Below are 13,719 nucleotides of genomic sequence, written 5' to 3'. Positions count from 1 at the left end.
TTTCTTAAGATTATCCTGCCATAGTGACTTAACCTTGAACCTCTTGTCTCAAACTCCCAAATAGCTTTCTATAAGCATGTGTCCTACCCATCCCCAATGCTTTTTATGGTGGGTCTTTTTTGTTTGTTTTTTTGTTGTTGTTTTTTTGGAAACAGGGCTTACCAAAGCCACCCTGGCTGTTCTGGAACTCACTCTGTAGACCAGGCTAGCCTTGAACTCACAGAGATCCTGTGTCGCTGTCTCCCAAGTGCTGGAATTAAAGGCGTGAGCCACCATCGCCCGGCTGAATTCAGAGCTTTATATCCATTACTCTACCACTAAGCCGACCACCAGCCCATAGGACTAACTTCATTACCTTAACCCAGTTCAGACTCTGAGGAAGGTGGAACTGGGGCCGAAGAGCTGCAAATCTTGAGCAGTAATGGGCAAGCACTTTCTGTAGAGGACCACTAGGTAGGGCCACTTGCGGTTCTGAAAGGCATGCAACTGTTACAGCTCTTCTAATTTGGTACAACAGTAGCTGCAGACAACACATAAAGGGAAGGTAATGACAGCAGTTTGTAGCTGTGTATCGGAAACCTCAGAGCAGCCCATAAAATCACACACACCCAAGCTTTTTTCCTAGGTAGCTCAGGCTGGCCTTAATTAAATCTTTAATCCTCCTGCCTCCCCCTCCAAAGTGCTTGGATTATCCACATGTTCTATCACACATAGCTAAAAAGTGGCTTTTTAAAAAAAAAAGATTTATATGATTATCTTGCTTACATGTATGCATTTGCACCTTGCAATCCTGGTGGGCGAGGATGTCAGAAGAGCCCATTAGGCCCCCGGAACTAGACTTACACACGGTTAGGTTGTGAGCTGCCATCCGTGTGGGGCCTGGGAACCAAATACAGGTCCTCTGCAAGAACAAGTGCTCTTTTGATTTTGTTGTCCTGGAACTCACTCTGTAGACCAGGCTGGCCTCAAACTCAGATGCTCGCCTTTGCCTCCTGAGAGCTGGGATTAAAGGCGTGCACCACCACCACCTGGGCCAGAACAGGCTCTTCAGTCTTGCTGTGTTACCCAGACTGGCCAGGAACTAAACTCCTAGGTTCAGCCTCCCAAGAAGCTGGAACTGAACACACCTAGCTCCAAGATTTTGTTTGTCTTTTTAATTTGCGCTATCTTTTTTTTTTTTAATTTAACTTTATGTGCATTGGTGTGAAGGTGTCAGATCCTCTAGAGCTGGAGTCACAGACAGCCGTGAGCTGCCATGTGGGTGCTGGGAATTGAACCCGGGTCTTCTGGAAGAGCAGCCAGTGCTCTTAACTCCTTGAACCATCTCTCCAGCCCTGCTCCAAGATTTTGTAAAGCTATTGGGTGATTATCTGATAGGCATTCTGGGCTGGAAACTGCCGTCCTAGGTCAACTTCAGTTGTTCAACAAACTGCTTTAATTGGGGAGGAGGAAACAGATCAATGGACAAGGATCCCGAGATAAACACTGAGAATGAGATTGCTATTGGAACCATTTTTTGTCCACCTGACAAATGAAATGTTCTTTATTTGAGTTTCTCATGTGCAAAGCCCCAGAGACTTGCCCAACCCAGCAAGGTGGTCACGAGGAAGGGTCACAACCACTAAGGCTTCCACCTAGCCCTCTTTCTCCAGCCATTCCTTATAGGCCCCAGCATAGTGTCGAGCCCTGTGGAGAGAAAGCAATGGAAGAGCAGGTCCAGGGGGCAGCCCCCGTCAGTTCCCAGCTGGCAAGCCTTACAACGCCGCCGCCACCTCGTCATACCCTGTGTATCCAAGACCCTGTGCCAGCGCTGTGGCCTGGGAGCCCCGCCTGCCCAGCTGACAGAAGAAAACAAGATTCTTGTCTTCAAGCTTTGGCTTCTCAGCACTGTACAAGGCTTGGAAAGCAGCTGGGTCCATGGTCAAGGCGGTTTCCAGCTCAGACACTGAGAGAGGACAAAATGGGGGAGCCAGTGGCACCTTGGGGTTCACAATATGGGCCTCAAAGAGCTGGGTCCTGGCCAATCTGCAGAGACTGTTCAAACATATGGTGGCCATCCCCCACCCCATACCAACCTCAAAGACAAGGAACAGCCTACTCGTGTAGGAAGTTAGGCCAACAATGCAGCCACTTTCTGAGTCCTAAGGAGGCAGTAGAGGATCAGGTGGGTCAGGGAATCCACCATCAGGCTGCTGACTCGCCCCTCTGGCTGCCTGCTATCCCCTCCAACTGGATAAGCTAGTTCCACTGCCAGGATTCTCCATTCAGCTTTTCTCTAGGGAACCCGAGTGCTGGCTTGAGCCAATATAAGGCCCTGCTATCTCTACCAGCATCGCCCCTACCCTAAGTGAGGCCCCGGGTTAGCTAAGACCATCATGGGCTGTCCCTCTGCCAACACAAGAAATCCTGTACCAGGGATGTTGAGTGCCCCGGGGATGGTACCAGCTTCTGCCTCCTCCCGAGATCGAACATCGATGAGCTGGGTCCTGCCCGAGGCCAGGAGTGATCGGAGTTCAGAGTACGAGACTGTAGGCACTGAGAAAGAGGACACAAAAGAACTGAGGCTGGGGGACCGCCAAACACCTGTGGCCTGTGCCCCCTCCCTGGAAGCTTCCCAACCCGGTGGAGGTGTTTGTGAGGACCGCAGCCACGCCCCTACGTTCCTCTCTCCACAAACAACTCTATCCCGGGGACCAGCATACACAACCTCACCCCCACATCCCAGATACCCTCACGTCCTTCTCAGGTACCTCCAGTCATGGTGCCAGCAGCAGCAGCAGCAATTGTGTGACGGAGACGCAGGAAGGCAACCCGAAGCATCTCCCCTCCCTCCCTGAGCCCAGCCAGGGAAACCGGAACTGGGATTAAAGTGCGGCCCCTGGCTGGCACCCACGCAGCGCCCCAGTAGCACCTGTTGGTGATAACTCTAACCCCAGTCCACAGTTGAAACCTTTAAAGACTGCAGTGTAAGGCCGGAAATGACATCCAGGCCTGGCACAGGTGCCAGGACTCTGGGTAATCAGTATAGGAATAGTTACACCCACCCAAAGGTTAACCCAGCCCTCACTGGTCAAAGGGTAATATGCACTTCCCCTTGCCCCAGAACCCCATAAAAGAAGGAAAACAGACAACTGTGGGTCTAAACAATTTTATCTTTAAAAAAAAAAAAAGAAAAGAAAAGAAAAAGAAAAGAAATAAAAAGAACCATCCCCAGAAGGGGCTGGCTCTCAGTGAGCCCCTGCCTCTCTTCCTCCCTGGCTTCAGAGACTTCTGCAGAGGCCCAGCTGCTCACTGGCCCCTCTACTATTCACGGGAGAGCAGCCACCTTGCCTCCTTCCCCACTTCCTGAATAAGCCTGCTCCCCAGAGTAATCAGGTGCGCATCTTAACTTCTGCTCCAGGAAAGGAAGAGCCAGTGGAAGTGCTGGACCCAGAGAGTGTGCACAGACCCTCTGCTGGGCACTCTAAGCAAGCACACGGCAAGCCCAGATTCGGTGTGTCCAGTGTCCACGGGTACAGCACATGCAGTGTGTAAAAGGAGCACAAGGACCCGGGGACTACACGGTGGGAGCGGGCGGGCGGGCAAGGCGGTCAGTACAACGTCCACTTTGTGTTTCACACCACTCACTGCAGACCGACACACCACAGGGCCTCAGTTCAAAGTCACGCTTGCCAAACTGCCCCGGTCCCATGCCAGACGTGGGCAGTGAAGGAAAGGGGCATGGGATTAGCCTGTTGCTCCCAGGCTATCTGCAGTTCTAGGGCCCAAAGCCCCCCGAACCCCCATAGTTAGTTGCTGTCATTCTTGATGACGACCTCTAAGCCATGGTGCCGTAACTGAGCTCGTAGTAGCAGGTTCTTGTTTTTAAGATCTTCCACCTGCACAGAAAAGGAGGCAATTAGGGAAATGGCAGAAAAAAAAAAAAAATCGATACTGCTAAGCCAAAAACGTAGTCACACACCCAGTGCTGAGTAGGACAATGTGAAGTGTTTTCTAGGTAATCCAAACTGGGTCAGTGGCTACAGGGTGGCGGAGGGGGCCTGTCCTGGCATTTGTCTGACCTGTTGTCGAAGCACATCATTGTCTAGCTGCAGCTGATCCAACCCCTGCAGTTCTTCAGACAACCGGTGGTTGCTCTGCCGCAGCTCCTGGATATAATCACAGGCTTTGGATAGGATTCCACCTTTACTCTGCAAGGCAAAGTCAACAAATGAGGACAAAGGCTTAAAACACCCTGCTTGCTTCCCAAGAGCAAACTCACACTTTGGGATTGTCGTGCCCCCCCCCACCCCCCCAACGGTGAGACAACATCTCAGAGAGTATTATGAGAAAAGGACGGCCACCATTTCTGAAAACAATCCCAGGAGACAGAACTCCAGCCTCCTCCCCGCTACCAGGGTCTTTCCATGACCTGGCCAGACTTGGTGCTCTCCATGGAGCAGTCTGGGATGATTTTGGACAGCTGCACAATCCAGTTGTTGATCTTGTCCCGTCGGCGCCGCTCCACTGTGGGACAAAGTGGAGGACACAGGGACTCAGTGAACGACCAGCCCTTCCTGCCCTCACACATCCCACAAATCTACTGAGGCTGCTCCTGGCTTCACACCTGGCTATCCCCCTACCTTCATTATGTTGAGCCCGGCGTTTCTCATCTCGAGTTGTCCTGGGAGCCTCTGACTTCCTGACAGTAGAGTCCAGGGTGATCAGACCAAGGAAAAGACAAACAAGCAAAACCAGACTTTTTAGGGTGAAGATTACGCAAGATTTAGCAGCTATTAAAATCACTCAAAATAACTAAGAATACATAAGGTCACTCACGGGGAATAAGGGTGGGTCCTGGGGGCAATGGAACGCTGGCTCCCTCCCTGCAATACTTCTTGTGGTGACATCATCACAAAGAACTGACCTGTGAAGATGTGAGTTAGGCTTTTGTCAGGACCTGGGACTAGGAACCTCACCCAGACCTTGGGACCCTTTTGAGAATATGTTCCCATCTGCTGGTAAAGCAGCTTAGCTTAGGTTCACTATAATGCCCTCATTTTTTTTGGAGGGGGGAATGGGAGAGGTTCAGACATGGTTTTTCTGTGAAGCCTTGGCTGTCCTGGAACTCACTCTGTAGACCAGGATGGCCTCAAACTCGAGAACAGCCTGCCTCTGCCTCCTGAGTGCTGGAATTAAAGGTCTGTGCCAGCACCGCCCGGATTAAAGGCATTCACCACCACTGCCCAGCAACGCTGATCTCAATAATGACTGAACGTCAAGTGCTAAGGCCCAGAGCTCCCAACCCCAGCCATGTCCCACAGCCCAGCCCCACTAGCCCATCCTTTGTACAGCATCTCACCGGTACTGGGAGGCGTGGCCTGCCCCAGCAGTGCCTCTGAGCCCTGGGTGGTAACAACAGCAGTTGTGCTTCCAGATGTGGTACCCCCTGACCCATCTCCCACTGCGGTGCTGGGGAAGTAAGTATAATGTGTTTCAGCCGCTGTCCCCTCCGCGTCAACTGCATCGTCACTGGTGAAAGCACCCTGGATCACTGCCTGAGGAGGGAAACGAGCGGAGTCCAGTCAGGCAGGGACACAGTTCTACGCTATCACCCTGAAGTTGCTATCCCTACCAGAAGGAAGGAAAAACACAGAAAGCCTTCAAAGATAGCGACAAATGCAACCCTGACACAAAATTAAACTAACTTCAAATACGATCTGTTTTTTTTTTAATTCAATTGTGTGGGGTTTTTTAGATTTATTTTTATACGTATATTTTGACTGAATGTATCTATGTGCACTGTGTGTGTGCCTACTGCCTGAGGAGGCCAGAGGAGGCCATTTGATACCCTGAAACCAGATGGCTGTGATCCACCATGTAGATATTTAAGAACTGAACTCAGGTAAGTTTGTAAGAGCCAAGAGTGCTCATAACTGCTAAGCCATCTCCGCAGCCCCAAATGCATGTGCATGCATGGCTCATGGGCACGATCTCTGTAGATGACAGGGTCATCTCAATGACAAAAGGCTGACTACATCTGAAGCTAGTGCTTGGGGTCACTGTTCCTAATCCCACCCCTCCTTCCTACTGACTCCTCCCCACCCTCTCACAGCCTATCCCCTGTACCTGGGTCATAGACTGAGTGGCGGGGTAGCCACTGATGGCGCCGGTGCCCTCTGTCTGGCCATCCAGCTGCCCCTCAGACACCTGGATCACCCTGTACATCACCTGGAAGCAAGAAGAAGGGGGAGAGGTGGGAAGAGAAGACAAGAGTTAAGTGCCCAGATCCTACGGATCCTACGCCCTCTCAGAAAGGGCCTCCTGGATCGAGTCCCAGGAGTCCTTCAAAGACAGAGTCAGCTATTTGCCCTTTCTTTCCCAGCCCCACACCAATCTCTACTCTTAGCCTCCTATTAACATGTCATCCCGATCACACACACTTTCATCTCATTCTCCCAGCTGCAGCTTCCCAAAATATGTTCAGGCACCTCCCTTGATCCCAACCCCAGGTAACGTCTGCAGTCACCTGGCCCCCTCCCTTACCTGGCCCCCATTCTCAGTTCGGAAGACGTACTTGACGTTGGGGTCGGGGAAAGTAGCAGCTGACTGGATGCTGGCGATGGCTACACTAGTTGGGTCCTCTCCAGTAGCCACTGCACCTAAATCAGAAGAGGCACAGAAAGATCTGTGAGTCACCTGCCTCTCTCCCTGGTCTACCTGCGTGTCGTTTAAAGACACACAGTATACAGAAGATGGCCGGTCCAGCTGAGGCGGGGAGGCTGGGACGGGCTCTTGGTCTTGGTTTGAACATTCACCTTCCTGGATCTGCACTGTTCCCTCTTCGGCTTCAGCTGTCTTCTGCTGCCTATTTGAGGTAAGACAAAAACAAAAACACAGGGGAGATGTGAGACGCTCATGACTTGTACACAGTTCCCAAACTCACTGGCACTCACAACAGATGTCAGGTTAGGTTAGATCAGACAATGGCAGTATTTTACTGCCAGGAAATGACAGACAGTTGCTGCCAGTCATGGGGGTGCACATCTTTAATCTCAGCAGTCAGGAGGCAGAGGCAGGCAGATCTCTGATTTTTGAGGCCAACCTGGTCTACAGAGTGAGTTCCAGGACAGCCAGGGCTATGCAGATATATTCTGCGTCAAAAACAAAACAAAACAAAAAACTAATAAACTAAGTGTTTACCATGTACATAGACATCAGGCTATAAACACTTTTTTTTCTTTTTGGCTTTTCAAGACAGGGTTTCTCTGTGTCGTCTTGGATGTCCTGGATGGTACTTGTTCCAGGCTGGCCTCAAACTCAGGAGATCAGTCTGCCTTTGTCTCCAAAGTGCTGAGATTAAAGGCGTGTATCACCACCACCTGGCATACTTCCTTGACACTGATAACACATGAAATCAATAGTGCTCTGCTATTTTATAAATAAGGATACCAAATCACAGAGCTGGTAAGTGATGGAGTTGGGGGACCCAAATCCAGTTCTGCCTGAATCTAATACTCTTAGCCATTCTGCATTCTCCAAAGCCATCCCTCTCTCCTCCCAGACTCCACTTCTTCACTTACCCCTTCATCTCTCTGTGAGGGGGCTCATCCGAGGAACTGGTCTTTTTTTGGAAGTCTTCGTATCTCCTGACTCAAAAGCCTGAGTGCTAAATCCTGGTGGAAATTATAGAGTTTACAGTGAGGCTAGGCAACTGAGCAGCTTTCCAAGTTCTGGAACCTAGGCTCCAAGAAGACAAAGGCAGGGAAATGAACCAATTATCTGCAGAGGCCAGTCAACTTCCCCAGTTCTGATGGCAAGGGCTGGCCTACAGTGATTGAAAAGCAACTCCTCATGAGACACAGTGGCTCACTCCTGGAATCCTAACACTGAAGGGAATGAGATGGGGGATTGGTGCAAGTTTGAGGCTAGCTTTGGCTACAGAATGAGATCTTAAAGAGAAAAAAAAAAACAGGTGTGCTTGCCCATACCTGTAATCCCAATACTTAGGAGATAGAGGCAAAAGAATTAGGGATTTAAGGTCATCCTGGGTTTCAAAGCAAGTCTTAGACCAGGATGGGCTACAAGAACTTGTCTCAAAAACAAAAACAAACACACACCATAAAGTGGGGAGACAGCTCAGGGGTAAAAGCACTTGGATGGAAGCCTAACACTTGAATTCTAAAACCCACATGAGAAAGGGATGCAGCAGTGAGAGCATCTCTAAGTCAAAGTGCACCTCGATGGAGAGATGAGCAGTAGACATAAGAGGATCTCTGGAAGCTGGATGGCAAGTCCAGGACCGACACCCCAAGGTGTCCTCAGAACAAAAGAGAAAAATCAGGTTGCTAAGGTGGCTCAGCAAGCTGGGCAGCAGCAGTGCACTGGGGAGGTAAAGGCAGGCGGGATTTCTGTGAGTTCAAGGCCAGCCTGGTCTACAGGGAGAGCGATATGGAAGATCACTTTAACTAGGTAAAGGTGTGTTACATTTGTTTGTGTTGCATTTGTTTAATTATGTAAAGATGTGTTGCCTGCTAAGGCACCTGCTTGGTCTAATAAAAAGCTGAACAGCCAATAGCTAGGCAGTAGAGGGATAGGCAGGGCTGGCAGGCAGAGAGAGTAATAGGAGGAGAAATTTAGGCTTGGAGAAGAGGAAAGACAGAAGAGAATGAGGGAGAGAGGCACATCCCCAGGGCCAGAATCCAGGCACACAACAGCCAGCCAGACAAAGAGGAAACAGAATGAAAGAAAGTAAAGTAAAAGGCCCCAAGGCAAAATGTAGATGAAGAGAGACCGGTTAGTATAAGTTATGAGAACTGACAAGAAACAAGCATAAGCCCCAACATCCACCCCATCTATGATCTGCTGGAGCACATGAAGGAGGGACCTGACCTGTAGACCCAAAGCTGCAGGATCTCCAGGACACAGGGGCAACAACAGGATAACCAGGAGGAGTCCCAGTGAGGGACCAGCATCCACAGTGTAGTAGAAACCAGAGGCCTCGAACCAGACCAATGACTCTTAGCAATGAACACTTGCAAGATACACCGACAAAGGGGTTTACTGCGTGACTCACTGTGTCACACTGCAGCCTCCATGAGATTTTTACCCCCCACCTTTTTCTCTTAAATTTTGTTTTATTTGGGGAGGGATGCAGGGTTAGAGGACAGATTCGAAGGGATGGGGAAATGAATGGATCAAGATACATGATGTACCAGGCAGTGGTGGGCAAGGCCTTTAATCCCAGCACTTGGGAGGCAGAGCCAGGCGGATCTCTGTGAGCTCAAGGCCAGCCTAGTCTACAGATTGAGATCCAGGACAGACACCAAAACTGCACAGAGGAACCCTGTCTTGAAAAAAACAGCCCCAAGGCCAAAAAAACACATAAAATAAATAAAAAGTAAAAACAAGCACAAGATGTATAATTCAGCTAATATTTGGCTTAAAAAGGCTTATTGGGAAATGGTATCATTTTTACTATTTTCTACAGAGAAAATATTTTCCAGTTTCAAATAACTCTGGACTTTGGAATTACAACCTGTTTTGTTGTTTTGTTTTTCGAGACAGGGTTTCTCTTTGTAGCTTTGTGCCTTTTCCTGGAACTCACTTGGTAGCCCAGGCTGGCCTCGAACTCACCGAGATCCACCTGGCTCTGCCTCCTGAGTGGTGGGATTAAAGGCGAGCGCCACTACCGCCCAGCTACAACCTGTTTTTATGTTATAAATAAAAAAAAAATTTTAAGTGGGAAATGCTGAAGGACCACTGAACTTGATGTTGTATTTACATATCTATATCTGTATAAAATGATTATGTTTTTAAAAAGGTGAAGTGCAAATGTGAATTTAATAAAAGTTGTAGATTTTCTACGCTGTATACAAACTCCTTTTTTACAAATAAATATTTATGCTTAAAAAAAAAACCCAAAACAACAAACAAATGAAAATAAGCATAAGGCCGAACATTCATAACTAGTATTAAATTTCTGTGTATGATTTGGGGGCTGGCAGTCAAAGAAAGTCTGCTACAATCTAGAACTACAGAGAAACCTTTTCTCAAAAAACCAAAAGAGAGCGAGAAAGCCAACTCTTGAAAGCTGTCCTCTGACCTCCATAGCCCACACACATGTGTGCACACGCACACACCATGACTTTTCTTTTAAAGCAAATTTTTAAATAATGTTCTTTGCTCCTTCCCCCCACCCCCTTTGGTTTTGGTTAAGACTGTGCTTCAATGTGTAGCGCTGGATGTTCTGGAACTCACGCTGTAGACCCGGCTGGCCTCCAACTCACAGAGGTCCTTCCTGTCTCTGCCTCCCTGAGTTCTAAGATTAAAGACATGCACCTGCTGCTCCTCCCAATTCATTCCAAGAGGGGAAGGAGATAATTATACTGGAAGGCTGAGAAATAATGTATTTCAAGGTACAGTATTGAAGCAATTATGGATTATTACTAAAGCTATTATACTCTGCTATAACAGCATTTTCATAGGAATAGCTAGGGCCATGTTTAGACCACCACTATTAAATAACACCCACTATGGTCCCTGATGCTTCTTCCAGCTTCTTAGACACAAACTGTACAATAAGAAATTGTAAGCCAGGCAGTGGTGATGCGCATCTTTAATTCCAGCATTTGGGAGGCAGAGGCAGGCAAATAGATCTCTGAGTTAAAGGCCAGCCTGGTCTACCGAGTTCCAGGACAGCCAGGACTACACAGCGAAACCCTGTCTTGAAAAACTGAACGAACGCCGAGCAGTGGTGGTGCAGGCCTTTAATCCCAGCACTCGGGAGGCAGAGGCAGGCAGATCTTTGTAAGTTCGAGGCCAGCCTGGTCTACAGAGAGCGAGATCCAGGAAAGGCACAAAACTACACAGAGAAACCCTGTCTCGAAAAAACCAAAAAACAAAATGAAAAACGAACGGAAGAAAGAAAAAGAAATTCTAGTCCTCACCAGGCGTTTTGGTGCTCGCCTTTAATCCCAAGCACTCAGGAGGATCTCTGTGAGTTCCAGGCTAGCCTGATCTACATACTGAGTTCCAAGACAGACAAGGCTCTGCAAATAGAGACACTGTCTCAAAATAAAATAAAACAACAACAAAATTCCAGTCCTCAAATCTAGAAAGGGAAAAACTGGAACGTCTTTTTGTCACTGGAAAACCATTACTAACCACAAAACCTAGATTTGGCTCTTGGGCACCATTCTACTGTCAGGGCTCTTGTTTTGGGGGAGTCCAGATTTACAGCATCTGTTACAAACTCTAAAGCCCAAGCGCATCATTTCAAAGCTTCTTTATTTTATTCATCAAGGCTTCCTGTAGAGAAACACAGTTGCTACAATGTTGCCATGACAACTCCACATCAACTAAGCCTCAGGAGGAGGGGGGGGGGGCGGGATCCAGGCTCAGGATTCTGAAGGAGAAAAGACAATGGGGGAGGAATCCATCTACAATGTTTCTGCCTTAGGACTCTTGACACCCCGCCAGAGAACCGGAACAACAAAGAACTGAGCAGACTGATGCCTCCCGAAAGAAACAGCTGCCCAGTACAAAGCAATAAAATCATCTCAACAAGAAAGGGGCAAGGTTTTTGTAAATTCTCTACCCGAAAGATCCTCCAAAACCTTTCTAATCCAAAGAAAATCTTAAGTTTAGCGGATAATAAACCTCGGAAAGCCCGCGTAACAACAATAACAAAAAGGAACAGAAAGTGAAACTGCCCGTCCAAAGTAATGCTGCAAAGGGAGGTAGCCACAGCGCTTGGGGACCACCTAGCTCTCCATCCCCAAATGCCAGGAGGAAGAGTCCCTCCGAAGCTTGTTGCATGGCCTGCAGGAGGAGGCAATGAAGGGAAGGCGAGGCACAGGAGGCAACTGTATAGCCCACAGCTGTCAGAGCAACTTCTGAGGCCACTCAGCCACCGCGTCTGGCTACTTACTCAAATCTTGGTTGTACATCCGGAAGCGTTTCCTGAGCATTAAGAATATGTGACACGGAAATCAGCATAGGATGTTGTGGTTTGCACGCTCAAAAGGAGGGCCCAGCAAACGCCCTCGCCAAGCACGGACGCAAAGGCAAAAAAAAAAAAAAAAGGATCAAGTTCCGAAAGACTTCACGCGCCGGGACCTTGCCTGAGATCGAGGCGTCTCCCTGCAGGCCCACCAACCAGTAGCAGGCGCTTGGGGAGCGGGGCACCCACCAGGCGCGAGCCCCGAAGCCCGCGCGGTGACCCCGTCGGCCCAGCCCCGCTCGCCCCGCGCCCCAGCTGCTCTGCAGAGGAGACAGGAAAGGACGCCGGGGACCTCCCCAGGCCTGCGGCTGGCAGCTGCAGCCCGAGGCAGGGCACCGCGGGAGGGTGGGACGTGTGCACCCCGGGGCGGGGAGCGAGCTCGGCCCACAAAGCAGGGCAGGAGATAAAGAGCCCGGCGCGGCCCCCTCCCCCAAAACAAAGGCTGGGTGGCCAGGCGTCGCCTGGCCCGAGGAAAGGAAGCCAAACCCAAGCCGCCCCGCCTCGCCGCTCCACCTCGTCTCCAGATTCCAGCTGCCTCCTGCGCACTCACCGACCCAGGCCGCTTTAGTCGCCAATTTCCCCCGGCAGCGTTCTCCCTCTTTGGAGCTAGGGCTCGCCATAGACAGCTGCTCATGCGCAATCGCAGCCTGCGGCCATATTGGTGAGGGGCGGAAGTGTCTCCTCGGCCCGCCCTGACTACTGATGGCCCCAGACCAGCCCCGTTTCCGTTCGCTGCAAACTTCGATGCGGGCTAAAGGAGACGTGGGTGTGGGAGGTTTGACCGGCCCCTAAGAGAAACAGTGTCCTTGGGGACGGCGCTGGCGTTCTAGCTGTTTTCAGCAAGAACCAGAAAAAAAAAAAAGACTAAATTGTGCTTCCAGCTTGGGGCTAGGCGGAGCCTTTTTAGTTCCACTAAGAGGAAGTAGGGGAGAAATGGCGTTCCTCGGCGCCATCTTTAACAAGGGCAATTTGGGACGCCATCTTGGTTCAGGGCATCACTTTGAGGGGTTCCAAGTGAACATTGGGACATTTCTGGGCATATGTAGATCTGGGTATATTCCTTTGAACGAGCGTCAGCAATCCCCAAAGACTTAATAGCTTCCAGTTTTTCTGAGGCTCGTATGTGACAACTTTGATGACCGTTTTTCTCACTCAGGGAATAGTCAAGTATAGTAGCTAGAATTCAGATTCTGAAACCATTCAGAGCCCCATCTTAAATCCACAACTGACACTTTTTTTTCCTTTCTTTTTCTTTTTTGAATAGGCTCTCTATGTAGTTCTGAACTGTCCTGTATTGACCAGGCTGTCCTCTATGTCGCTTAGACCCCCCAGCCTCTGCCTCCTGAGTGCTAGGGTTAAAGGCATGTGCCACCGGAAACTGCCACTTCTTAACTCTGAGATCTCTGATAAGCATTTTTACTTAATTACAGCTTAATATCCTCATCTGTAAAATGGAAATGCTAATACCAGCTTCACCAAATGAAGTGGATTAAATAAATCCAAGGGCAAAGTTTTTATGCACACAAATCTAGCCCAATTCCTGGCATGAGATGAACATTATGTAAATACAGGTTTCTCTTCCCCATTTCTTGACCACCACGAACCTAGTTCTACTTTCTAACCGCAGGTTTCCATGACAACTGAGGAAGAGTATCTAAACAAGAGATAGACATTTTGGCAACATTCAAATGGGATGCCTTTCCCCCAGGCTTTAATAAGCATAAGTCCATACACTG

General features: G+C 49.3%; 2 protein-coding genes across 12 annotated transcripts; both read right to left on the bottom strand.

The window, feature by feature from the left end:
- Positions 1-1,512: 1,512 nt before the first annotated feature.
- Positions 1,513-2,963, bottom strand: Tstd1 (thiosulfate sulfurtransferase like domain containing 1). The gene is made up of 4 exons (XM_006990607.4): positions 2,751-2,963; positions 2,413-2,535; positions 1,783-1,945; positions 1,513-1,686 (listed from the first exon to the last, which is right to left on the bottom strand). The coding sequence occupies exons 1-4, from the start codon at positions 2,818-2,820 to the stop codon at positions 1,635-1,637; spliced, it is 408 nt and encodes a 135-aa protein (XP_006990669.1). The 5' UTR covers positions 2,821-2,963; the 3' UTR covers positions 1,513-1,634.
- Positions 2,964-3,132: 169 nt separating this feature from the next.
- Usf1 (upstream transcription factor 1) lies at positions 3,133-12,662 on the bottom strand. Of its 11 annotated transcripts, none has more exons than XM_076547961.1 (12): positions 12,534-12,661; positions 11,912-11,943; positions 7,563-7,655; positions 6,798-6,847; positions 6,526-6,641; positions 6,109-6,210; positions 5,342-5,537; positions 4,819-4,906; positions 4,623-4,681; positions 4,412-4,506; positions 4,062-4,190; positions 3,133-3,878 (listed from the first exon to the last, which is right to left on the bottom strand). In XM_076547961.1, the coding sequence occupies exons 3-12, from the start codon at positions 7,568-7,570 to the stop codon at positions 3,789-3,791; spliced, it is 933 nt and encodes a 310-aa protein (XP_076404076.1). In that variant the 5' UTR covers positions 7,571-7,655; positions 11,912-11,943; positions 12,534-12,661; the 3' UTR covers positions 3,133-3,788. The 11 variants fall into 11 exon arrangements, with proteins under 11 accessions (XP_076404076.1, XP_042114544.1, XP_042114543.1 ...); XM_042258610.2 differs by having other exon boundaries at positions 4,623-4,738; positions 12,534-12,649; XM_042258609.2 differs by lacking the exon at positions 11,912-11,943 and having other exon boundaries at positions 4,623-4,738; positions 12,534-12,662.
- Positions 12,663-13,719: the final 1,057 nt, after the last annotated feature.

The sequence above is a fragment of the Peromyscus maniculatus genome, chromosome 11 (assembly GCF_049852395.1).
Source record: "Peromyscus maniculatus bairdii isolate BWxNUB_F1_BW_parent chromosome 11, HU_Pman_BW_mat_3.1, whole genome shotgun sequence".
Classification (NCBI taxonomy): Eukaryota; Metazoa; Chordata; class Mammalia; order Rodentia; family Cricetidae; genus Peromyscus; species Peromyscus maniculatus.
Note: the sequence above shows the minus strand (reverse complement) of the source record. Positions and strands in the feature narration are given on the sequence as shown.